Consider the following 22168-nt stretch of genomic DNA (forward strand, 5'->3'; position numbering starts at 1 on the left):
CCCCTACACTGCTCTCTAACAGGTCGTTCCCCAATCTATACTGGAACCTGGGGTTGTTCCTGCCCAGATGCAGGACTCTACACTTTCCCTTGTTATATTTCATCAAGTTATTCCCCGCCCAACTCTCCAGCCTGTCCAGGTCTCTCTGGATGGCAGCACAGCCTTCTGGCGTGTCGGCCACCCCTCCCAGCTTAGTGTCATCAGCAAACTTGCTGATAGTACACTCAATTCCCTCATCTAAATCATTGATGAATATATTAAATAATACTGGTCCCAGTACTGACCCTTGAGGCACTCCACTAGATACAGGCCTCCAACTAGACTCCGCCCCATAGACTACAACTCTCTGGCTTCTCTCCTTCAGCCAGTTCACAGTCCACCTCACTACCCGATCATCCAGACCACACTTCCTCAATTTAGCTGCAAGGATGCTGTGGGAGACCGTGTCAAACGCTTTGCTGAAGTCGAGGTAGACCACATCCACCGCTCTGCCATCATCCATCCACCGTGTTATTTCCTCATAAAAGGCTACGAGATTGGTCAAGCACGACTTCCCCTTGGTGAAGCCATGTTGACTGCCCCTCATAACCCTCTTATCCTTGATATGCCTTAAGATGGCACCAAGGATAAGGTGTTCCATCACTTTCCCAGGGATGGAGGTGAGGCTGACTGGTCTATAGTTACCCAGGTCCTCCTTCTTGCCCTTTTTGAAGACAGGAGTGACATTTGCTTTCCTCCAGTCCTCAGGCACCTCTCCCGTTTCCCAAGACTTGGTAAAGATGATGGAGAGTGGTCTAGCAATGACCTCCACCAGTTCCCTCAGCACCCGCGGGTGCATCCCTTCTGGACCCATGGATTTATGGATGTCCAGATTGCTCAACTGGTCTCTAACCCATTCCTCATCGACTAAGGCAAACCGCTCCGATGACCTGACTTCATCTGAGGTCTCAGCGGTACAGGGCTCTTCAGGACTGCCTCCGGCAGAGTAGACAGAGACAAAGAAGGCATTCAGTAACTCTGCCATCTCTGTATCTTCTGTCACCAGGGCCTACATTGCCTCTGGTGTTAGTTTTATCTGCCATGTATTTGAAAAAGCTCTTTCTGCTGTCCTTGACCCCTCTCGCCAGCTTTAATTCCAAGGAGGCCTTAGTCATCCTAGCAGCTTTCCTACATCCTCTAGCAGCAGCCTTATATTCCTCCCAAGTGGCCAGCCCCTCCTTCCATGACCTGTAAACTCTCCTCTTCCACTTGAGCATACCCAGCAATTCCCTATTTAGCCACGCAGGTCTCCTGACCCTCTTCCTTGACTTCCTATGTGTCGGGATGCTCTGATCTTGAAATACATTCTTGTTCCCATCACTGTGACCAGCCTGCTTAGAACCAGGGCGAGAAGAATGTGCATGAAGTGGAGCCCAGTTACGAGATAGGGTCAGGGGCCCATCTCCTGGTGACACCAGGTTATTTTGAGAAAAAACAATGAACATGAAAACACTGCCTGGCAATTTGGAGCTTTCTTTTTTATTTTACACATTTCACTGACACAGTAAAAGTAACTGCTTGGGAAGGACGTGCAATGCTACAGAAATGGGAGGACGTGAATGGAGGGATTTGGTTTGTCCAAAGTACCAAATAACTTCCATGCATGCACACTGTCTCCATCCAACCCCACACCACTCTGAGCAGTGCAAATGAGCCAGTCCCAACACATATCACAAAGAAAAGATGTTTGCACAAGCCAAATGTCTTTAGCACCCACCCCCCTCCTCAATTGCCAAGCACAGCTGCTTCTCAAGAGCATAAACTAAACAGTTTAACCAGTGAATTTCTAAACTTGAAATGCCATTTGGCAAGGAAAACACAATTTTCTGTACTGCTTTGCCTGCAAACCTCCCGAGTTACAAGCACCAGCCTGTGCAAGGATAGTCAGCATCAGCTTTCTTTCTCATTTCCATCGTGCCTGCAGCCCGCTGGCTCTCTGGAAATGTGGGTGCAGGCAGAATTGCCACCAAATTACAACAGAATTCAATTTCATGCAGTAACTCGGGCATTCAAAATTAAATACCATTAAAACAAAATAAAACCTGCGATTAATGACAAGTGCTTTTTAGTAGGAAGACAAATGAGACAACAGAAAATTAGCCAGGCTAATTACAGCTCTGGCTAGTGGCTGCAGGTAATGCGGGAGGAGGAAGAGCATCACCTCTGCTGCGCCCGGCAGTGACACCTTACAGGAGCAGCAATTTGCCCAAGCGTTGCTATACCGACAGGCAATTACGACGGCTTTCATTAGCCAGCTTCATTTTCTTTAATGACAAACCTCCATTTGAAAAATAGCTTGAGAGTCACAACGGTTAGAGAGTTCCATCCCATCACCATGCAGCTTTTTCCAGGCTGGATGGCAATGAACAATTGGCAACTTTTACAGGAAAACATAAAACTCAAAATCTGGGGGATTATTGTAGCCATCGCTGGTCGGCATCAATAGACAACATTTCAGCTTAACCGCCGCACAAAACCTGGTTGCCAGCAACTCGCCACACAGCCATTCGCGGGAAAAGAGGCATTATATTAGAAGGTGCAATTTTTCTTTCTTTCTCTCTTTTTTTTCTAATTCTCCCCAGCAGCAGTCCCAGCGGAAGAGCGACTTTTGTTCCCAGCACAGTAGCGAAAGGCTGATAATGGCCTCTAATCTATCCGGCTTCAAACACATGTTCAGCCCTGCTGTGCTGCCTTTGATGTCATTTTAACTAGATTCCCCAATGCCACCTCTGAACTTGGAACATTCCTTCGTTCAATGTACTGTGCCAACTCAACCAGAGGAAGCAAATTCAAAGATAAGCACTTTAATTTTATCCCAACAAAACCTTATTCAATAGATGGGGGGAAAGCAAGGAAAACCAATACCGTACTTTTGTTTTCCTTTTGTCAGGTAGCTTGCTTTGAGATATTTTCAATAGATAGAGAAATATTATATATATATAAAAAAAATCAAAACTTTTTTAGAGCACATCCACTTTTAAAATAAAACTTTCCCAAACTGTTTTTCCTTGTTTCACCATGTGATTTTCTGTAACACCAAGAAGCTCTGTGTTGAAATGCAACAGGGGGAGCAAGTCTTTCTATCATTCATTTAATGATAAAGCAATTGGTTTGCTATTGGGGAATGTGGGGGTTTCCTCTCCTCTCCAAACCGACCTGCAAGAGGCTCTAGTGAGCAGGAAGGTTTTGGTGCGGCTCTGCAGTTGGACTCTTCTAACAAGGGCTGTCTTTGCTTCTCCATAGGCAGGCTTCAAACCCAACCATCAAGCCTAACAAGTTGGAAATCACCATTTGGGATCTTTTAAATTAAAAAGCTGTTAAACTTGTTTAAATACAGCAGAACTCAAAGTCATTCTGAATCACTGGCCAGAGGAAAGACAGGAAACAAATCCACAGCAAAACTGGTATTTTCTACCAATTACTGTGCCCAAAGCACCACTGTCACTGAGAGACCCTTCTCACATAAAGAAGCATTATGGGAAAATCACCAGGCATTTTGGCCAAAGGCCAGTCATCTGACAATATTTAATCCACAAGGTTTTTTGCATGAGTTACCGCTGTCCTAACCCCCTTTGCTCCAGCAAATGGCCACCGTTACTCTCAAGCATGTTTGACTGGAACTGGGGAAGAGTAAGTATCCCTCCAGCCAAACCCACCAGCATGGAGGGCTTCCCAGGCCCCTGGGGGAAAGCAAAGCTGTCAGCCAACCAAGATAATGCAGGACATGCAGTAAGAGCCAGAGGAAGGAGTATTGTTGTTTAGTTGGACCACAACACTGGGCTAAAGAGGACACACTACCTCTTGTTTACCCATGTAAGCTCTTGCAGAAACAATGAAACATATGGACCTAAGGTGTTTCTGCATCTGAACTGGAGCTTCACATGGCAATTTAATGCATTTCAGCTTCTGCCTGCAGTGTTCCTACCTACAGCTGCCTTAATTTCCCTTAAGCATCTCTGTTGTGACAACCCTTCCTACCCAGAGGCTGTTTCCTCCACTTGGGAAAAATGCTATCCTTATGTGGGGGTTATCAGAGACAGCAAGAGCAGTTCAGGACTGCACTGCAAATGGTGCTGCAAGCCTGGGGCAGGTTCCAAGCTGCCCAGGATGGAGGCAGAGCCCCAACCCACCACTGACCCACCCCGAACACCAGTGCTGAGCAACTCAGCCCCACATGTGGCCAAGGCACGCTTGCCGGGCCAGCGCTTTCTGAAGCCTTTCACCGTGTCCTCTCCAGACCTTCCCTCCACAGAAACCAGCTAAAACAACACAGCTGTGGTGCCGATTATAAAAACAGGCTTCAACAGAGAGGACTGAAGCTGTTTTGCCTACAAGGGCAGAGGAATTTGTATGACACAGGAAGACTGAAAAATAACCAGTGGAGCGCAGGCATTTAAGAGCAATGTTTTTTAAGCCACTCAAAACGCAAACTCCTTGAACAACAGGGACCGATAACATATTTGTTATATAAATTCAACCCATTACAATAATATTTACCAGTGCTTGGAAAGACATCCTGTTGAAAGTTTCTTTTAGACAAGCATGTTTGTAGCTGGTACCACAGAAATGACTTTTAAAAACACTCTGGTAAGCTGGATGCTCCTGAAAAGCCTGTGCCTGCCTCCCCCCACCGCAACTCAGGAGGCCAGGCAGCCAAAGCATTGCTCAGGTCTCTGCTAGTGGCTTTGCATAGCTGGGCTGTGCCTGAAGCCACATCCAAACCCCACATTCCCATGATCCATACCATATCAAAGCTTGGAAGGGAGCTGGTGACACTAGAGAACAAGCAACTGCTCAATGTGTCTGCCTTCACCGACATGAACTGGCCAACACTGAAGAGCGTGCCTTGCATCTAGCCATGATCTCTGTGCACCTCCCTGCTTCCCTGGTTTATCAGTGCTTCCCAATTAACCGATGCTTGCATCCTGATTGTCCAGACACATTCTCTTCTGATGGAGAGTCACAGAGGTTTCTGCCTTGGGATCGCACCCATTCATGTGCTGCCTTGGAGCAGAAGCCAGATTTATTCATTATTGAGCTTGACTGCTGTATGTAAACAGCACACATAGGGAAGAACCTCACTCATCAGCAAACGAGGCTCTTATTGCCATTTTCCTCAGAGGAGGCCTAAATTCAAAGCACCAAGACATGTAAGTCTTGTCAAGCAGCAGGAGTCCCTTCTTTAACTTGCATCTGGTTGCTCTTCGTTTTAGCTGCCTTGAGCAATTCTGCAAAAATTCCTTTGAAACTCAGGAGGCAGATAGGTTCTGCAATGCCACGTAAAACCCGAACAAAACCTGCTACCAGAGTTCTAAAGCATGTAATGAAGAGCAAGTGCTGAAAATAAACAGAGTTTTTGTAAGCCAAAGGTCAAGGCTGTACATCTAGAATCCCAGTTTGGGGATCAATGTGCATGGACCCAGTTTAAGATGCGCAGGAAGAAAGATCACTGGTTTACCCTTAAGATTTTTGAGACTTAAAATGAACCACTGAGATTGGGTTAATTATTAGCAGAAGTCAGCCCACATATCAGAAGTAATTAAAAGTCCTAGAAGCATAGGAGGGATGGTGGGCATAGAAGTGATAAAATGTCTAAAGGAAAAAGGAGCAAAGAAAAAAGAATGCATAAGATAGTCGAACAGAAATTATTCCCCTTGTGAAAGAAATAAATTATGGCTACTGAAATAAAAATTAGAAGGGTGAAGAACTCCAGCATAAATGATCACAACTTATCGCAGGTATAACCATCAGTGCAACCCCATGAGCCTACTGGACCAGTGGAAAAGGAAGCGCTAAAAGCTAATTAATTTTGAAGAGTTCTTGCATGTCTCTCCTGATAACTAGAAGTTACACGACCCCTGCTAGCTTCAGAGTACTCCTCCATACAAATTGATGAATATGAAGAATCACAGAAGGATGCAGCAAAGCAGCTGGACTTGTATCAAACAGAGCCTTCAATCAGCAGTCCTCTACAGCTTTCTGTCTTAGGGGTATCCTCCCATGCCCCTTTGGCCAAGGCCTGCCTCCTCCGTTTTGTAACATGGCATGGGTAAGGTATAAGGAGCTGGTGCCAAGGAGTGAAGTGGACTCAACAGCTGATCCTAAAAGGCTCCATGCCTCCATGAAGCCAGACAAGCACACTACACACAGAATCCCCCTTATCATGCTGCACGCTCACCAGCTCATGGTACTCACTGAGGGCATCTGCTGTGGCACCTCTTAACAACATCTGTGACACAGGTTGGAAAGTTGCTTCAACAAGGTCTGACAGCTCCTGATATTCACAGTGAGACTAAATGAGCCTCTTGGAGGACTTTGTGTTTACAGCACTGAAGTTAATAAAACCCTCTCCTAATTCTGTAAACCTGTCATCTTTCGCTTGAAGAATCAAAGGGTTTCTGCTCTACAGAAGCATTTGCACTACTAAAAAAACAGACAAAACACTGAATATTTCCCCCCAAATCCTTTTTTTTCCATCACAGAGATGCAGTCACAAGAAGAATCCCTTTTTTCTCCCTTTGCAGACCATCTTTAAGGAAGGTATCTCATGGGTAAGACAAAGGGGACTGTCATGAGGATCAGAACTAGATAAAGCAGAAAAGATCAGGTGGGGCTTTATCAGTGCAAGTTGTGTTAAAGTGCGGTGGTCACCACACATAAACTAGAACTGGTCAGCCACCAATCCTATTGAAGAGTAATTGCAGACTGAGCACAGTCTGGCAGCAAAAAAAGCCAAGGGAAGTACCCAGGTAAGTACCACTGCTCAAGAAACAAGCATGCTATTGTCCCACTTATTGTCCATTAGACTGGAGTTACTTACACGCTGCTGTCTGTCAGCGACATCGTATCGGCATCACTGGACATGCTCTGCTGCTCGCTGTCATTGGCACTGGTTGCTGGTGCCAAAGCGTAGCCCGTGTTGACATAGTAAGGATTAACAGGCTCTCTCCATGACCCATGTCTGCAAGAAAAATGAGAGTCAGATTAGAAGGACACAACCTTGACCATACTCTGCATCACTCTGCCTGGAGCCCCAGCATCAATGACAGGCTACAGGGCAACATGAGTTCATACTAAGTTGCACTGACAGAACCACAAACAATTTGACTTGTAACTGGAAGGAAAAGGGAATTCATGGAGTAATGAAGATGATACTGTTAAGAGATGCAGAAGGGAGGGAACCAGACTATATGGAAGAAGTCCAGTTCCCATCAGGATTTAAGGTGTCCATTGGCTAACTGCTTAACATTGTCATCCTATAAGCAAGGCAGGACATTAAAAACAATCCTAGATAACAAGACAACATTTTTCTCAGTCAAAACAGACTTCTATTCTTCCAACAGCAAGCGATATATAGTGCAGCTCACCCACCTATGCTTGCTTTTACATCCCTCTTTTCGCCAACATGTTTGCCAAGGGAGGAAGGTAAAGCAAGAAATGGCTGTTGCTCCCAATGCAGTACCAAAAGCTGACCTCGAATGTCACACTTGGGTACATCAAACACTTACAAATTCCACCAGGAAGTACCATCTAATCACACTGGCTTTTCCAATGGACAATCTGGTCATGTATCTCTGGAGGCTTGTTTTTACACAACCACATGCCTTGTCCTGCAGACAAGTTATTCAAGTCTGTGTGCATGCAGGCCAACATCCTTCTCTTCAATGAAATGACAGGGAGACTGCCTGCATGACCTAACCTGAGAAGCGAGTTCCTTGCTCTGGAGACCTGCATTAACGGTGAAGCAGCCTGTGAACCAAGCAGGCAAGAGCTCCTTCACGCTGACTCTGCCACCGGCATAGAAAAGTTACTGGTGCGAACGTGCCTGCAGCTCTGCTACACTGCAGGACAGTCAGGCCACGCAGGCATCTTCTTGTCAATGCAAGTCATTCTGCAATTTGCCAGAAGGAAGAACAAAGCTGAAACATTCACACCAACACAGCGCCACAGCACAATTTAATCCCCCACTCTCCCTGCTTACTCCTCTGCATGAAGAGCAGTGTTTGTAAGCTATCTCGAAGCTGATGAATTCCCGGGTTTTGCAAGCTCTGTTACCAGCTCTGAATCACAGTCCTGTTTTAATTCAGATCACGAAGCTCATTGGCATGATCTTTCATTTAGTAACTCAGTAACCGGCACCTAGTTGATGTGGTTTGTAATGGACCTTGAGCAAGGAGGATACATCACACAATTCGTGCTTCCTCATTCTGCCATGAAAAGCTTTTCTGACTATTCAGTGGTGGTCAAAGTTATACAGACAACAGAAAACAGTCACTGCCCTTATGGGTTTACATTCAGATACAACAAGGAAACCTGTGAGAAACGCACAGATGGAAGGACCAAATGCAAGACAACAGCAAAGGGAAAGCTGGCAGTTTCTGCATATTTGCACAGGGTATAAAGGCAGGACAGCCACTACATGAACTGGGACTAGCAGGCAACCCATTTAAGGTGGAAGTTTTCAGAGTGATTTATATATAATATGGTACTTGGTGCACAAGGATGGAAGCATTACCAAAGTATTTTAAAATCTGAATTTGACAAGGCTATAAGCCTTCAGTTAACACACTGCTCATACAGCTCCTATTCACCCTGCCCTTCTGCTCCTAGTCACAAAACCAATTTTCTTTGTAATAGGAGTCATGGATGCTCACTGGTCACTAAGAAAAATCATACTGGTTTAGGTCCATTATGGGGTCAGTTAGAAGTGAACTACCCTTCCAATCGCACAAACAGAAAACTAATACTTTGCTTGCCACAAACCAACAGAAACACCAAGTTATTTCTCCTCAGATGATGATCAGTATAGCTGCTGAGCAGTGCAAAGAACATTCAAAACTGAATCAGCTGAGTTTTTTCATGATTGCTTGAGGGAAAGGGAGCCTTGTCAGGTTTCTCCACACTCGGGTGCAATACAGCCAGCTGGGTACGAACGCTTCCAGGCGCCTTGGGATGGCAAGTCATCACGGACATCTTCCAGCACACAAGTTTTCTGTCTGTCACTGTAAATGTGCAGTGGAGCAATCTTATTTCTATATTCCATCAGATTTCAGAACAGTTTTCTAGGGCAAATGTTTAAGGCTGGAAATAATTTGAACAAGTTCATCCTGAAAAGCAAGGTATAATAAGTGAAAACCTTACCACCCCCCTTCACCAGTTCTCTCCTTGCATAACGGTCAGTTCTGAACATTAAAGGAGTGCTGGGCAGTGCAACCCTCCTGTCAAATCTTATATGACAGTTGCGTGATGGAGCCTGATACAACCTCTTAAATTGAGGCAGGAATGATGGATAGCTCAGGCCTTCCCTGCGGGCAAAGAGAAGGATGCTTTTTGGATAACCCAATTAAAATACAGCACCAGCTTCTACTGGACCTTCTCCCAGGACTCTCTGGAAGAGACATGGATTATTCTAGCAGTATATTAAGAAAGCACTATGATATACAGAATAAATAAATCAATTTCTCCTTTGTATCTGCTGATGCAAAGAGAGTGCAACAGAGAGCATCTGAAGAGTTTGTCAGGTATTGGTCTGAGATGGCTGAAGGAACCAAGAGGGAGCATATGGGTGCCGGGTGGAGGAGTCAGAATGGATGGGCTCTCCTGCAGCACTCCACAGGTGTGGGCTTCTCACTGAGGATGCAGGCAAGAGCTTGGTCACAACTGTTTTATTTAGCTAAAATTACACTCTTAAGCATGTATACAGCAGGGATTACTTCCATTTTAGCTCTGCCTCTAATACATCAATGCAAATGTAAACTTTTGGTAAGCATAAGTAGATGGAAAGGGTATAGGATTTCAAAGCAATCATAACAGGTTACATTAGTTTTGAGGAATCCATCTGTATTCAATCCTTCTCCTAATGTTCCCTCTCCCTGACAAGTCTCTTCAGCTGGCTCGTATCACTATTTGAATGTTTTGTGCCGTGCCTCTGAAGAACGCTTTCAACATCTATTAGGAGGAAAACATTAAAGGAACATGGAGTCTAACAAAAAAAATGGTCACTTCTGATCTGGGAGGGGAGGCTGCTTTAAAAGGGATACAGGCATACTCAGAGAGATTTGAAATGTCAGCTAAAAACCTCACACACTGAGTTCTATGTGCTGATAAGGGCGATAAAAGGAAAGGTGAGCATTTAAAGTTAGACTTCACAAAAATTCCTGCAGACTTCCTGAATTTAATTTTGTTTTTTCAGACAGAAAAAGGGCTGAACGTTTTTGAAATGAACACAGAACATTTCACATATCGCAGAAATAAAGCTCCACGTCTCTTCTGCAGCTCTCAGTTGCTCAACCCTCAAAATAATCACATAGGGAACAATTATAATAGAGATCACAGTGACCCAAGTAAGTCATCCTGACCAGCTGCCTTTTCTTTGCATAAAGTCCTCCAATGATCACTGTAAATCCTGATAATGGTGACAAGGGCTAAAACTGTTGTAGAAAACCAGCAAGCACCTCCTTACAGCTTCCTTCTACCTGTTAATAGTTTATTTTGAATGATGTCTTGGCTGCATCCCGTTGCCAAATTTTTCACCCCTCCAACCAAGACGAGCACACAGCACTTTGAACATTAGCACCATCAGATCTTGGAGCTTCAGTGTAAGTTAGAAGAGAGGTAAGGTCTTCTTTGGTCCTCCTGCGCTATCTGGAATTCCCAGTGCACCGCAAGCCCATAAAGGCATCCTTTTCCTTCAGGCCTGGGATCCCCAGTCTCTTTCACACAATTTCACCTGATGGCTATTTCAATTTTAAATTAAAGATGCAAAGTCCTCAGTTTTTGCCAAACATCTACTCCCTGCTCTATGCAAAAAACTTAGGGGTGGCAAGCTCTGGGGAAGAATTGCATCACCTTTCACCATCCATGGTGGGTGGAAGATCTCACAGATCCTGCCCACAAAGCCATATCCATGCAGTACACTCCCTTTGCTTCTCAACAGTTACATACCTCCTTCATTGATGTTCTTCATCAAGCATGGGAAAAAAAAAATCAACTAAGGCAAGAAGGAAACTGCCTGGGAGATGAAAGGCCTCCAGGCAACTAACTTCTGGAGAATCTAAATTTACACTGGAGGGAATAAGTTGCACAATGCTCTGTTGGCAGGTCTGAGAGACATGGGCTTCCCAAGTCTGCTAGCAGTTCCAGTGTGGCTGGAGCAGCTCCCAGTCTAACAGGGAAGCTAATCAGATCTATCAGTTTCCATTGCTACCATCTTCTCCAGCTCCACTACTGAAGTTTTACGACACTGACATTTTCTAGAAGAAATGTTTTACTCAAAAGAACTGAAGTTGTGACGGAATCCAGGCAGGCTGGCAGTTCTCCTTTTGCAAGGGTCTCCCATCTGCCTGGCCCTGAGATAAATGCATCTCCAAACACCCTGGTGGCATGATGAGGCACCTCCAAACCCCTCCACTATCAAGGAAGCAGCTGCCTGAGACACTAGATTAGCAAACCCAAGAGATAAGGACTCATGAAGCTGACAATCACAATGCTTTCTGCTTATGCTCCCTCTAAACAGTGCTTCCAGAAGATTTCCCCCGTGACACACTTGGAACCTATAGTCACCATGGTGGGTAAGGAGCTAATTTTTAACATGAGAGAAATCCCATTTTCTAGAAAGCTTGAGCCATGAGGCAGCTGATAATCAGCAAACTTCATGCGATGCCTTGGAAAGCTCTGAGCTGCAGAAGACATGGGGATGTTGGTAAGTCCCATGGACAGACACCCTGAAACGGGCTCTGCAGAAACTGAAGATCTCTCACCACAGCCGATGGCAGGTGGGCAGCTCCTGCACAGCAACAAGGAACCCCTCAGCAGGACACAGCTCTTCCTTTCCTGCTCTGGTGGGCAGTGTTTGAGCTGAGGGATGGTGCCCAGAGACCATAGACCAGGGCTGCAATTCAATGAGACCCAGTTACTGAGTCCCTGTGCTGCCACCCTGCATTTTCACACAACTTCTGACAACTCAGTTCAAACTTACAGAGTCCTGTGTTTTTGAAGATGGCTATTTTGGGAGCTACATTTGCAGGAGGAAACCAGCACAAAGCACTACCCTCATCTGGTGTCTCTGGTCATTTTGCCTTCTTCATTGGAATGACTCAGTCTAACACTGAGACATCCCTCCAGCTCAGTATTTTGACATCTCCCATTTACTGAGTGTGAAAACCTTATTTTGTTCTGTTTAAAAAGTTATGTATTTCCATCTAAGGTTAAAAAAAAAAAAAAGCTTCCGAAATGACAGGTTGCTGAGTCTCTGGCTGGCCAGACATGATCAGGGCTCTCTTATTTCCCCTGTTCACATCTACCAACAAGCAGGTGACTGTCACATCCTTCACGCAATACCACATTTCATTATCACAACCAGTCAATCAAATTAAAAGCTGCACATGTTGGCTTATGATGTATGAGCTGAAGTAAATCCCTTCAGCATATTTAAACAGCACATGCTGACAAGAGTGTCCAAGTGGCAGGGTCACCTTTAAACAAGGGATTAGAACAGCACCCACTAAGAAGTCTGGCTTACAAGATTACATTAATCTACCACCTGAACCAAAGTGTCCATTTCCAGTCCATAGTACCAACAACCATCACAGAAGTTGCACCATACTGGGTATAAAACCATTAGAAATGTCCCAAAGCATTTTCAGCATTTCCCAGTACATCATCACGTATGTTTTGGAGACAAGAACAAAATGTCTACAAAGATGCAAAGCTGAAAACCTTTACTCCTGACTGGATTTAACCTGCACAAAAGACGCAAAGTCTGCTCAAAAGCTTAAAATTGGGGATTTAGCTGATAATTCGATTGCAGATCCTTGGGGCTGCTCCACTTAAAACCCTTCCCAATTACTCTGGGTACTCAGACACTGCTGTGCCTCTCAACTTTATCACTGCCAATGTCAAGCTAATCACATGTGTTCTAGGCAAGGGCAGCTTCTTCAAAGATCACATCAATTCTGGACAAGTTAATCTGTTCTTTGAGGTCTCCAGATGGCTCTTGCCAAGAAAGTTCACTTCCAGCCCTGCAGCCGGCGAGCGCAGCGGCCCCGGCACTCTGCAGAGCATTACAAAGGAACCAGATCAAAGTTGTGTCTTACAAAAAAAAGAAATCTGAAGTTTGAAAAGCAACAGCAGCCTGTCACTTGTAGGCTTAAAGATGACTTCTGCATGCTCCAGCTATCAGGGAATTTATGATTACAGTCTGGCTTTTAAGAGCTGATGAAAAAACCGACGCTCTTTAGCACTTCTTGCCTTTGCAAATCTGTATCTTCTGTGCTTATTCATCCTCCCACGCTGGAGGAAGATGGGAAATAAATAAAAACCTAACTAAGAGTACAGATAAGGGCTGCTCTTCCCTTTTATTCTAAAGCATTCAATTCAATTCAGTAATTATTGTGAAATATTAAAGGACAGTTACAAAAGCTAAATCCAAGATCTACCAGTCTGAGTTTCCAAATTCTCACTCCTTTGCAGCTACCAAGGACATACTGCTTCTCAGGGGGAGGGCTGAAGTACAGAAGATGCATGAATTGAAACCAGTAATTTACATCACAGGATACAGCAAAGTGGGTTTGGAAAGTGGTTTAAAATTTGTCAGAATCTAGGAAGCTGAAATACAGGAAATAAACTGTTTGCATTAGGAGGCAAATAAAGACTAGACTGGCTAACTGCTGTGGCCGTATAGCTCTACAGCCATCCTAGCCTTCCTAGGAAACACTTTCAGACAACAGGATGCAACCACTGTGTCCCAAGGAACTGAAGAACAAGTCCCTCAGGATTTCACCTGACCGTGCATTTGCAAATCAGCCCTCCCAGCTCCTCCTTCCCAACAGAGGCAAGGCTGTGCTCATTCATCACCCCAACATAATACTATATTTTGTCCACTAGTTTTGGATTTAGTATCAAAAGTGTAAAAACCCAGTTTCGACAAACAATAAAGTTGAGTCCTTCCTAAAAACAATGCAAGTCTTCCCTAGGATAAAACCAAACCCCTCATTTGTTTAATAACTCAAAAGAAATGGATTACAGTAAAAGAGAAAATATGGGCAACACCATGTCTGCACGTCAATTAACAGGATGTCTGGATCACTTTCCTAAAATAAAGTAAATGTTGCATAACATTTTGTTCCCTCTCTAACAATAACAGGTATCTGCTCACATTTATTTCAATATATTAGTTTGCATTTATACCATAACATAGTTGGTTTGTTTTGAGGTTTTTTTTTGTTATTAATTATGACATGATTAATATGAATCCTTATCCATTATGAAAGGCTGGCATTAAATAGGGGCAGTTTCTCTAAATAGAGAGGATATTTGACTGCATTAATTGTGACTGAACAAGAGCCTTACTGCTTCGAAGCAGCCTGCTCCATCATTCAAAAGCCTCTGTAGTGATTTCAGCTACAAAACCAGAGAAAACCCAGCATTTCCTATGTGCATTTTGGATATCCACGGTACACTGCTCCTTCCACAAGCCACACTCACCTCCATGTCATGGTCCCTGTCGACAATATGCCACAGAGAGAATTCTTTTTAATACCTTATTGGGAAGGACAGAATCAAGCCTGCACAGGGATGTGCTGAACACCCACACTCCTTGCCAGGAAACATTGCTCTAACAACTAACTGACATCAAAATGCACCCTGAACACAGTGAGAGGACCTTGACCCTGAGGACCAAATCCTCCTGACACCTCCAGAACAGGGAGGTCCTGCTCAGGATCACATGCATTAGGAGGAATGTCAGAATAGAAGCTCTAATGTGCTTTAAGGTCATGTTGTGCATTTAAATGAATACAAATCTTTTCAAATCACAGGGCCTGTCTACATGATCCCTGCAGCGTGCCCAGGAGCTCAGGTTCCCATCCCTGGGCAGGGGATGCCATGTTCCCAGCATGCTCCTGATGTGCTCCAGCTGCTCAATGGTTTGGGTGAGAACAGCCCACAGCAACCCCCCTCCTCCCCAGGAAAGGAGTGGAACCTGAGTCCTCATCCCCACTCTTTGACCCTCCAAACATGCTCCCTGCAGGCCACTGGACTTGCTTGTGCAGACACAGGCACAACAGGCTGATAATGCACTGCCCCTCCCCCTGCTTAAACTGAGAGCTGGGGAAAATTCAGCAGCAGGCTGGTAGGTGAGATTTTTCTGCTCTGCTAATTGGCTTCTCAGACTGAAATGACACCTATGTTTAATATAGCAGGTGGGTTTTTTTATATACATGTAGGTGCCTCAATGACGGAACACACAGGAGCCATTTCAGACAGCATGCAGCAGTGCCAGCTCCCAGCTCTCCGCTTTCCCAAAGTAAACGGGTGCTGGTGGAGAGGGAAAATGCTCTGCAAAGTAGTACAGGGGTCTCTGCATAGGCTTCTCTGCCTTTGCCCCATGGTCTCCATTCCCTGGGAAAGCCAGCAGGGCAGCTGGGAGATGTGAAGGTGTCACAGAGCAAACAGCTCTTCCCAGGAGGGGCAATACATCTATCACATCACGGTGTAAAACCACCAGTGAACTCCCAAACCGTTCAGAGCTTCCCACATCACACCACACAGGTGACCATCTGTCCCTTGCTCCCACCCTGCCTGCAGCCCAGGATGCTGCTCCCTCCACGCATGCACTAAGCAGCCAAAAGCACCTCTCAGGTTCACAGCTGTGCAAGACACCCTTGCAACATAGCTTCCAGCCCAGAGCAACCCCCTCGCCTGCACAGCCAAGGCCTTCATGAAACAAATTACTTCCAAATGCCTGCCTCTGAGGCGCGGGGAGAAAGGGAAGCCCAGGTTTATACCTGGGTCTGCTCATACCCTAACGAAGGCAGCAGCTCCACGTAAAAACACCACTGCCTGCAAACTATCAAATTAATCCCAGGGTTTCAACAGCTTTTCTTCATTATTTTTCGTCTCAACCAAACCACAAATTTACTTAATGACTAAACCAGGCAAGCGAGTACTTTGTTTTCCAGGCAGCGGGAACCTTTCTAACGGGATCCAGGTTTTTAGAAAACGTGTTCACCCAATGTCAGGTGAGAGAGAGGGTCCATGTCCAAGATGCGTCTGATGCTCCTTTTAACATCCCCAATCCCGCCAGCATCGTGGTTGGGGTATCTCTGAGTGCTGTGCCCGAGGAGAGGCGCTGAGCGGGGTGAGGAATACAATAAGAACACTGTGTTCCAGGAATGACTGAATAAAGGCAAGAACATGCTTTTGGCTAGCATGATTCAGTGCTGTAACTCCGTATGCCGCTTTTCTTCTCTGTCTCAAGCAACGTTGTTTGTCCACGCTTCTCTGAAATGGAAAGTATTTCCTCTTGCCTGCTTGTTCCAAAGAAAGATCTGAGAAGGCCTGGTATAACCAGGCAGAACTGGGGATTCTCGTGCCTCGACAGCTCTTTGCCAAAATTTCTGCTCAACAAGAAAGGGCTTACAAGAAAGAAATTACAAGCAGATTTGTCTGTAAGCTTAGTAACTTAAGACCAAGGCCCGCAGGATGAGTAAGTTTTTGGATGGGAACAAAGCATCCAGCTTTGGCCAATGACTCCAGACCATTTTCCTGTTTCCTACATACCTACAGAGCCTGTGGACTGTTCAAGAACATGGGACATCTACAGGTACCTGGACCATGTTGGGGAATAGGAGGTATGGGAATCAAAGGGCAAATAAGACTGCCTGGGCTCAGTGTATCCTTAGATCACTGAAGCTTTTCAGGAGGGCATAAACCCCAGCCTTGCAATCCATTGTCTGTACAGCTTTCAGGGGTAAATTTCCTGATACTTAAATCACAACAGTGGTGGTGCTGATGGCCAAATGAAGGGGGAAATATACAACTCAAAGGGGTTCCATTTAACAAAGACTAGTTGCAGCTTTGACATTAAACTTCTTGCTTTTATCACTGGGCCACGTAATGTAAGCTGAGCTGCACAACCACAGACTTGCTAGCCTCATTTAAATCCTCGCTGAAACAATGGCACGAAACTCAATACTTATTACCAATTTATTGCCAACAAACTTGGTATTTTAATGAAATTGCCGATTTGGGTGACAGAAGAAACGAGGTGATGTAACATTTTGAACATCGATGATGGACTTAGCGCCTCAAAACCACCCAGGTTTGTTTCCAAAGACCTATTAATGATGAGGTGGGTTGGATTAGCAATAATCCTGCACAAAAAAACCCACAAAAAGATTATTTCACTGAATAAGGTCTGGCTCACCAACACACATGAAACGAAGAGGTCTGCCTCCAAGCAGAGCTGCTCACTGGTGTCTTAGCTCCTACAGAAAGGATCCAAGAAATTCCCCCAATTGAACAAGAGCCTTTGAGGTGACCGAATTCTGACCTCAGCTGGTAACAAAACCCAAAACATGGACGGCTGGCAAGACCTGGCAGAGATAAAGCTGAGAGTCAAGATTTAATAGTGCTCCCAGAGGGGAGATTCAACTGATTAGAAACATTGCAATCTTCTTTCTCAGCCTATATTAAAGGTCAAGAAGTGGGATCAGATATTGGCAGCACATGAAAAAACAACTCAGTTGAGCAAAAGACCTTCACAAAGATGTTTCATACCTTCACATTAAAAATTCCTGCAAAGCCTTATTTAACTTTACTTCTGTCTAGGGAACACATTCAAGTTCAAAGTCAAGAGACCATTAGATGAGGACAGAAAAGAAGATAACCCCCAGATACTTCTGCCTCCAATCAGTACTTTATAATGAGCGGGAATTCTTAAGCATAGTTGACTGCAACCATGACAGATAAGTAGGTCTCATGAAACAGGGCTTCTCTAGCGGTGTCTGGAGACTCACAAGCTCCCTAAATGGGGTCATTAAAGGATACTTGTTCCATCATGTTAACAAACAGCAGGTTATATCAACAGCAAAATATTGGCAAGCTGAAAAAAAACCTTTTAAACCTCCTCTATCATTTATTGATCAGCTCTGAAGAGATGTCAGCATCACAGCAAATGTGTAAATCCTAAATTGTTCTGCTGGTCTCTATTAGGAGCTCTTAATCTGATGTTGCCTTCTCAGTTCAAACTGACCTGGCCAATACAACTCAGTCGCTGGGGCAAGATGAGGGTGGATCACATCATGCTATCCTTCTCACAAGGCCAAATAGTAATGGCTATACTTCTACAAATGGACCTAAATTCGGTGGCTGACTGACAAACCAAGAGCAGAGAATTCAGCAGCAAGATAGATGGAGATCAACATCTGGAGCCAGTGCAGGTCAGAATGCAGTAACTGTGTCTAAGTATACCTTGACTGTAACTAAGAAGGACCCCACTGGGAATGCTTCTCTCCTGAAGGAGGCATTTCCAGAGGTTCAAGGTGCAAAAATCAGTTCACCTCATTTAAACAGGTATTAAAATGTAATGAAAAACACCTAAAGGAGGCAGGGAAGCAAAAAAAATAAAATACTTATTTAAAAAAAAAAAAAAAGCATTGTTCATAAACAAATTGCACAGGAGCTCACAAGGTAGCTCCTGGGTCACCACAACACCAGAAGGTCCAGCTAAACTGCAGACCAGAGCAGAGATGAAATACCCTAAATGTAGTGTGAGAATGATAGAGCAGCCATCAGGAGCCCTGTATACGCAGTTCATCCCACCACCATGTTTGGCCACTGCTCAGGGAAGTCCTGTGCTGTTTTATTCTTGGTGCACTTTATATCAAGTAAAATTTGACTTCAGGAACTGTGCTGGGGTTTGTCACTATTTTTGCCTTATAGAATTTTTCTGGTTTTGTTTTCATCCATTAGAATAGACAGACATAGGGGCTTTTACCTTTATTACACAAAGATCTTTTCATCTGGTATGCATTATTGTGGGGATATATATGAAGTACCATGTCTATCTGAAGTGTTGTAAAGAACCTGTTTGAACTCTCGCTCCATTCCTACATATCTTTATACAACTAAGACCAGTTGATGATTCCATTCAGGAAAAATGAGTGAAAACACAAGCAAAGTGGGCTTTGTTCAAAAGAAATTAGCCACTGTTTGGATAGAAGACAGCTGTATTGATTTTTTTTTTACCTCAGTTTCTTAAAGATACACTCTGCGTGTTTCCATTGATCTTATTTTATTCCCTCCAGAAATTCTGAGTACAAGGTATTTGCTGACACTCAATTAAATTCAACAGGGGAGGGAGGTCCCAAAGATGCTACGATAATTAGTGGAAACGGGAAGGTGTGGAAAGACTCTTCAGAGCTCTGAGTAAGGACAAAGCTGTGACCAGATCTCAGCAGAAAACCTACATGGAGAAGAGATTTTACAATCACTTCAAATGCTCCAGCTGACAGCTTCCCAGACACTGAAGTCAGCACAGGCGTGTTGCAAAAGCCACATTCTGGGATCCTCAGTGCTTAATTCTGCATTTTGGATGGCCACGGATGGGCCCAAATCACTTCCAGTTGAACGATGTATTATAAAATCACAGAATTCTAGAATGTTTTGGGTTGGAAAGGACCTTAAGAACATCCAGTTCCAACCACCCTGCCATGGGCAGGGATACCTCACACTGGACCAGGCTGCTTAAGGCCCCTTCCAACCTGGCCTTGAACGCTGCCAGGGATGGGGCATTCACAACTTCCCTGGGCAGCCTGTTCCAGTTCCTCACCACCCTCACAGCAACTGCTGCTACCATTTTCTCCTTCTGTTTCAAGTGGAGCCCAGGGCAGAGCAACATGGCTAGCCTGATCCACTGCCACATGCGGCAGTCATCCCAGCTGCCGTAACTACAAATGAAATCCTGTGGATCTAGGAAAAGGCTGTTATGAAACACCATGTGATAACACTGTGCATCAGACTTACACTGTCCCATGTCTATACGGGGCAAATGTACTCAGCCCCTCTCTCCCATTTGGCTACATGAGTTCAATTACACTGTTAGGATTGGCTCACAACCCTCCCCATTGGAGGAAAACAGGGTTCTCCCCTCTAACCTACCATTCATTTACACAAAAGGGATTTTTAGCCTATTATCAAAACTGGCTCAGTGGCTCAGCAGTATCTTCCTCCTGCAGAGCAGTCTTGAACTAAGGCGGAACAGCACCTGAAAACTCCGGGGAGCATCAGAAAACCCCTTCCAGTTTCAATACCCTGTACAGCCTCATCTCTTGCTAGCTCCCATCACCACCTGCTCACTGTTGGAGGTCCTCACCCTCCGCACCTCCTCACCATCACTGCCCAAAAAGCCTTTCTTGGTTTTGCTAAGTGCATTTTCTGCGGGATGTCAGACCTCCTCCCCTAGTGACAAGTGTCAGCGAATCCAGAATCATCATCATCAGCAATAGGAATTGCAATTTCCAGTCTCTGAAGTCTTATCCATGAGCATCATCAGAGCAAATACACTTCTCAGGATATTCCGGCTGCCAAAATTTTAATCCATCTACTACAGAGTTTGTGCAATTCTCCAATTTAATCAAATTGGACAGATATTCACGTGGAGAGCAAAAGGTACGTTCAAGCTGCCAGCACCCTTCCTACCTCCAGCAACCCACCTGCCAAATGATACACCCCTGCTTCAAAGTAGGAAAGCTGGATGGTTATCAATGAAAAGTAAATTGTAAGACTCTGACACAAGCAAAACAATGTAATTTCCTCCTCCTCTGTTTTTGCTAAAATTTGCCAAAATAATTAAGCCTTCGGCAAAATCTCAGCGTGGAAGAATACCAAACAACACAGTCTGATAAAGATACGAGCAACTACAACAAAGTTTTGTATAATGGGAAATGTTAGGCAACCATGACTACAGCCATTGCCACCAGCTCCGCCTATAGAGTAAATGAGTGATATTTTAACATTGCTATTAACTCCCCCCACCCCTGCAAAACTACAAGCGAGTCTGTAACATGACTCATAATATCCTTGGCACACAGTTTGATCGCAAAGTTGATGAAAGCACCCGTCCCCGAACCTGTGTGTGAAAACTGTAGATGAATTAATCAAAACATGCAGGAGCTTGTGACACCGATGTCTGAGCCTGCACATCTGCAGTGCTGAGACTCTTGCATGACACAACGCGACAGCAGACAGACTTGGCTGCCAACTTGTGCTGCTGGTACCCTATCACATCCAGGGAAGAGAGAACAGTGCTTGCCAGAGGTTCTTATTCTAGGACTGATCTTTCTGGACTATGTGGATATCCACAGCATGATGTAAAATTCGCATGTTTAGTAAGGGACTGAAGTGAAACTCTTCTGTTTTGCATGTGTATGTTGCTAACACAGTAACTGCTCAATGGCATCATCTTCTCTGCTCAAGATGGTAATAGACGTCTCTGTATGCTGCAGAGAGGCATTTGTTGTACAGCTTTAAGCAAATAATAAATGAATTTATGAATTCCACTGCTGGCAGCTTATGGAGATCTCCATATGAGGATCACTTCATTACTTGCCTGCAGGCAGCAGGTTGACTGCCTGGTGGGATTGCCTGCTGAAGGGCCATCATTTCTGACCGCCAAATCTTCAGCTTCACAAGTGCTCCCAGTCTTACCACTGAAAGTGGACCTCAGCCAGAATAATTAATCAGGCTGCTTTCTCCAGTAGCAAGGCAGAGGGCTTCCCAAGCAGTGATTTCCTGACGCTAACCTGGCAAATCTCCCTTCACGATGTGTTCTCTGGGAAAAGTTAAAGAACGGGTTGGGACAAAGAAATATCTGCACAATTCCTTAACTGGGGCCAATCGCGGGAGTTCAAGGAGGCCATGCATGTCTATGAGCAGCTGCCCTTGGGATCAGGAAGAAGAATCTCCACTTACTGTTGGAAACACAGTTGCACTGAAAAACTTTGGCAATTTTATTGTCTGCTGCAAGCAGAGGAGACCTGGGGCCACAGCAGCTCTGAGGACACTGCTCACAAATACTTGGGCTTTACTTCCAGGAAGAACGCCATTGCTGGGGAAGAATTCTGTCTCCCTAGTAGTTTAGGGCAAGTTCATGAAGAGGTTATCTTGACATTGACCTTCATTGAAAATGTGGTAAGAATCCAGAAGAGTGAACATACCTCTAGAACAGTGCCTGCTGTTTCCATCAGTCCTAAAGAGGACCAAGGACTGTGATTCGATCAGCCGGACAGGATGTGTTGGTGATCATCAGATCCTTTTCTGATCCTGATCAGCACCACTTTCACAAGAA

The 22168-nt window shown here is 44.8% G+C and overlaps 1 protein-coding gene across 3 annotated transcripts in view; it reads right to left on the minus strand.

Moving 5' to 3' along the window:
- AXIN1 (axin 1) overlaps positions 1-22168 on the minus strand; it is a 72779-nt gene that overhangs the window by 25986 nt on the left and 24625 nt on the right. For all 3 annotated transcript variants that reach the window (XM_061358216.1, XM_061358214.1, XM_061358215.1), the window contains exon 3: positions 6860-7000. In XM_061358216.1, coding sequence (XP_061214200.1) covers positions 6860-7000 — 141 coding nt within the window. The remainder of the gene's footprint in view (positions 1-6859; positions 7001-22168) is intronic.

This window comes from Neopsephotus bourkii, unplaced genomic scaffold, assembly GCF_033783945.1.
Source record: "Neopsephotus bourkii isolate Nb327-2 ecotype Australia unplaced genomic scaffold, CSIRO-AGI_Nbou_v1 NB_940, whole genome shotgun sequence".
Classification (NCBI taxonomy): domain Eukaryota; kingdom Metazoa; phylum Chordata; class Aves; order Psittaciformes; family Psittacidae; genus Neopsephotus; species Neopsephotus bourkii.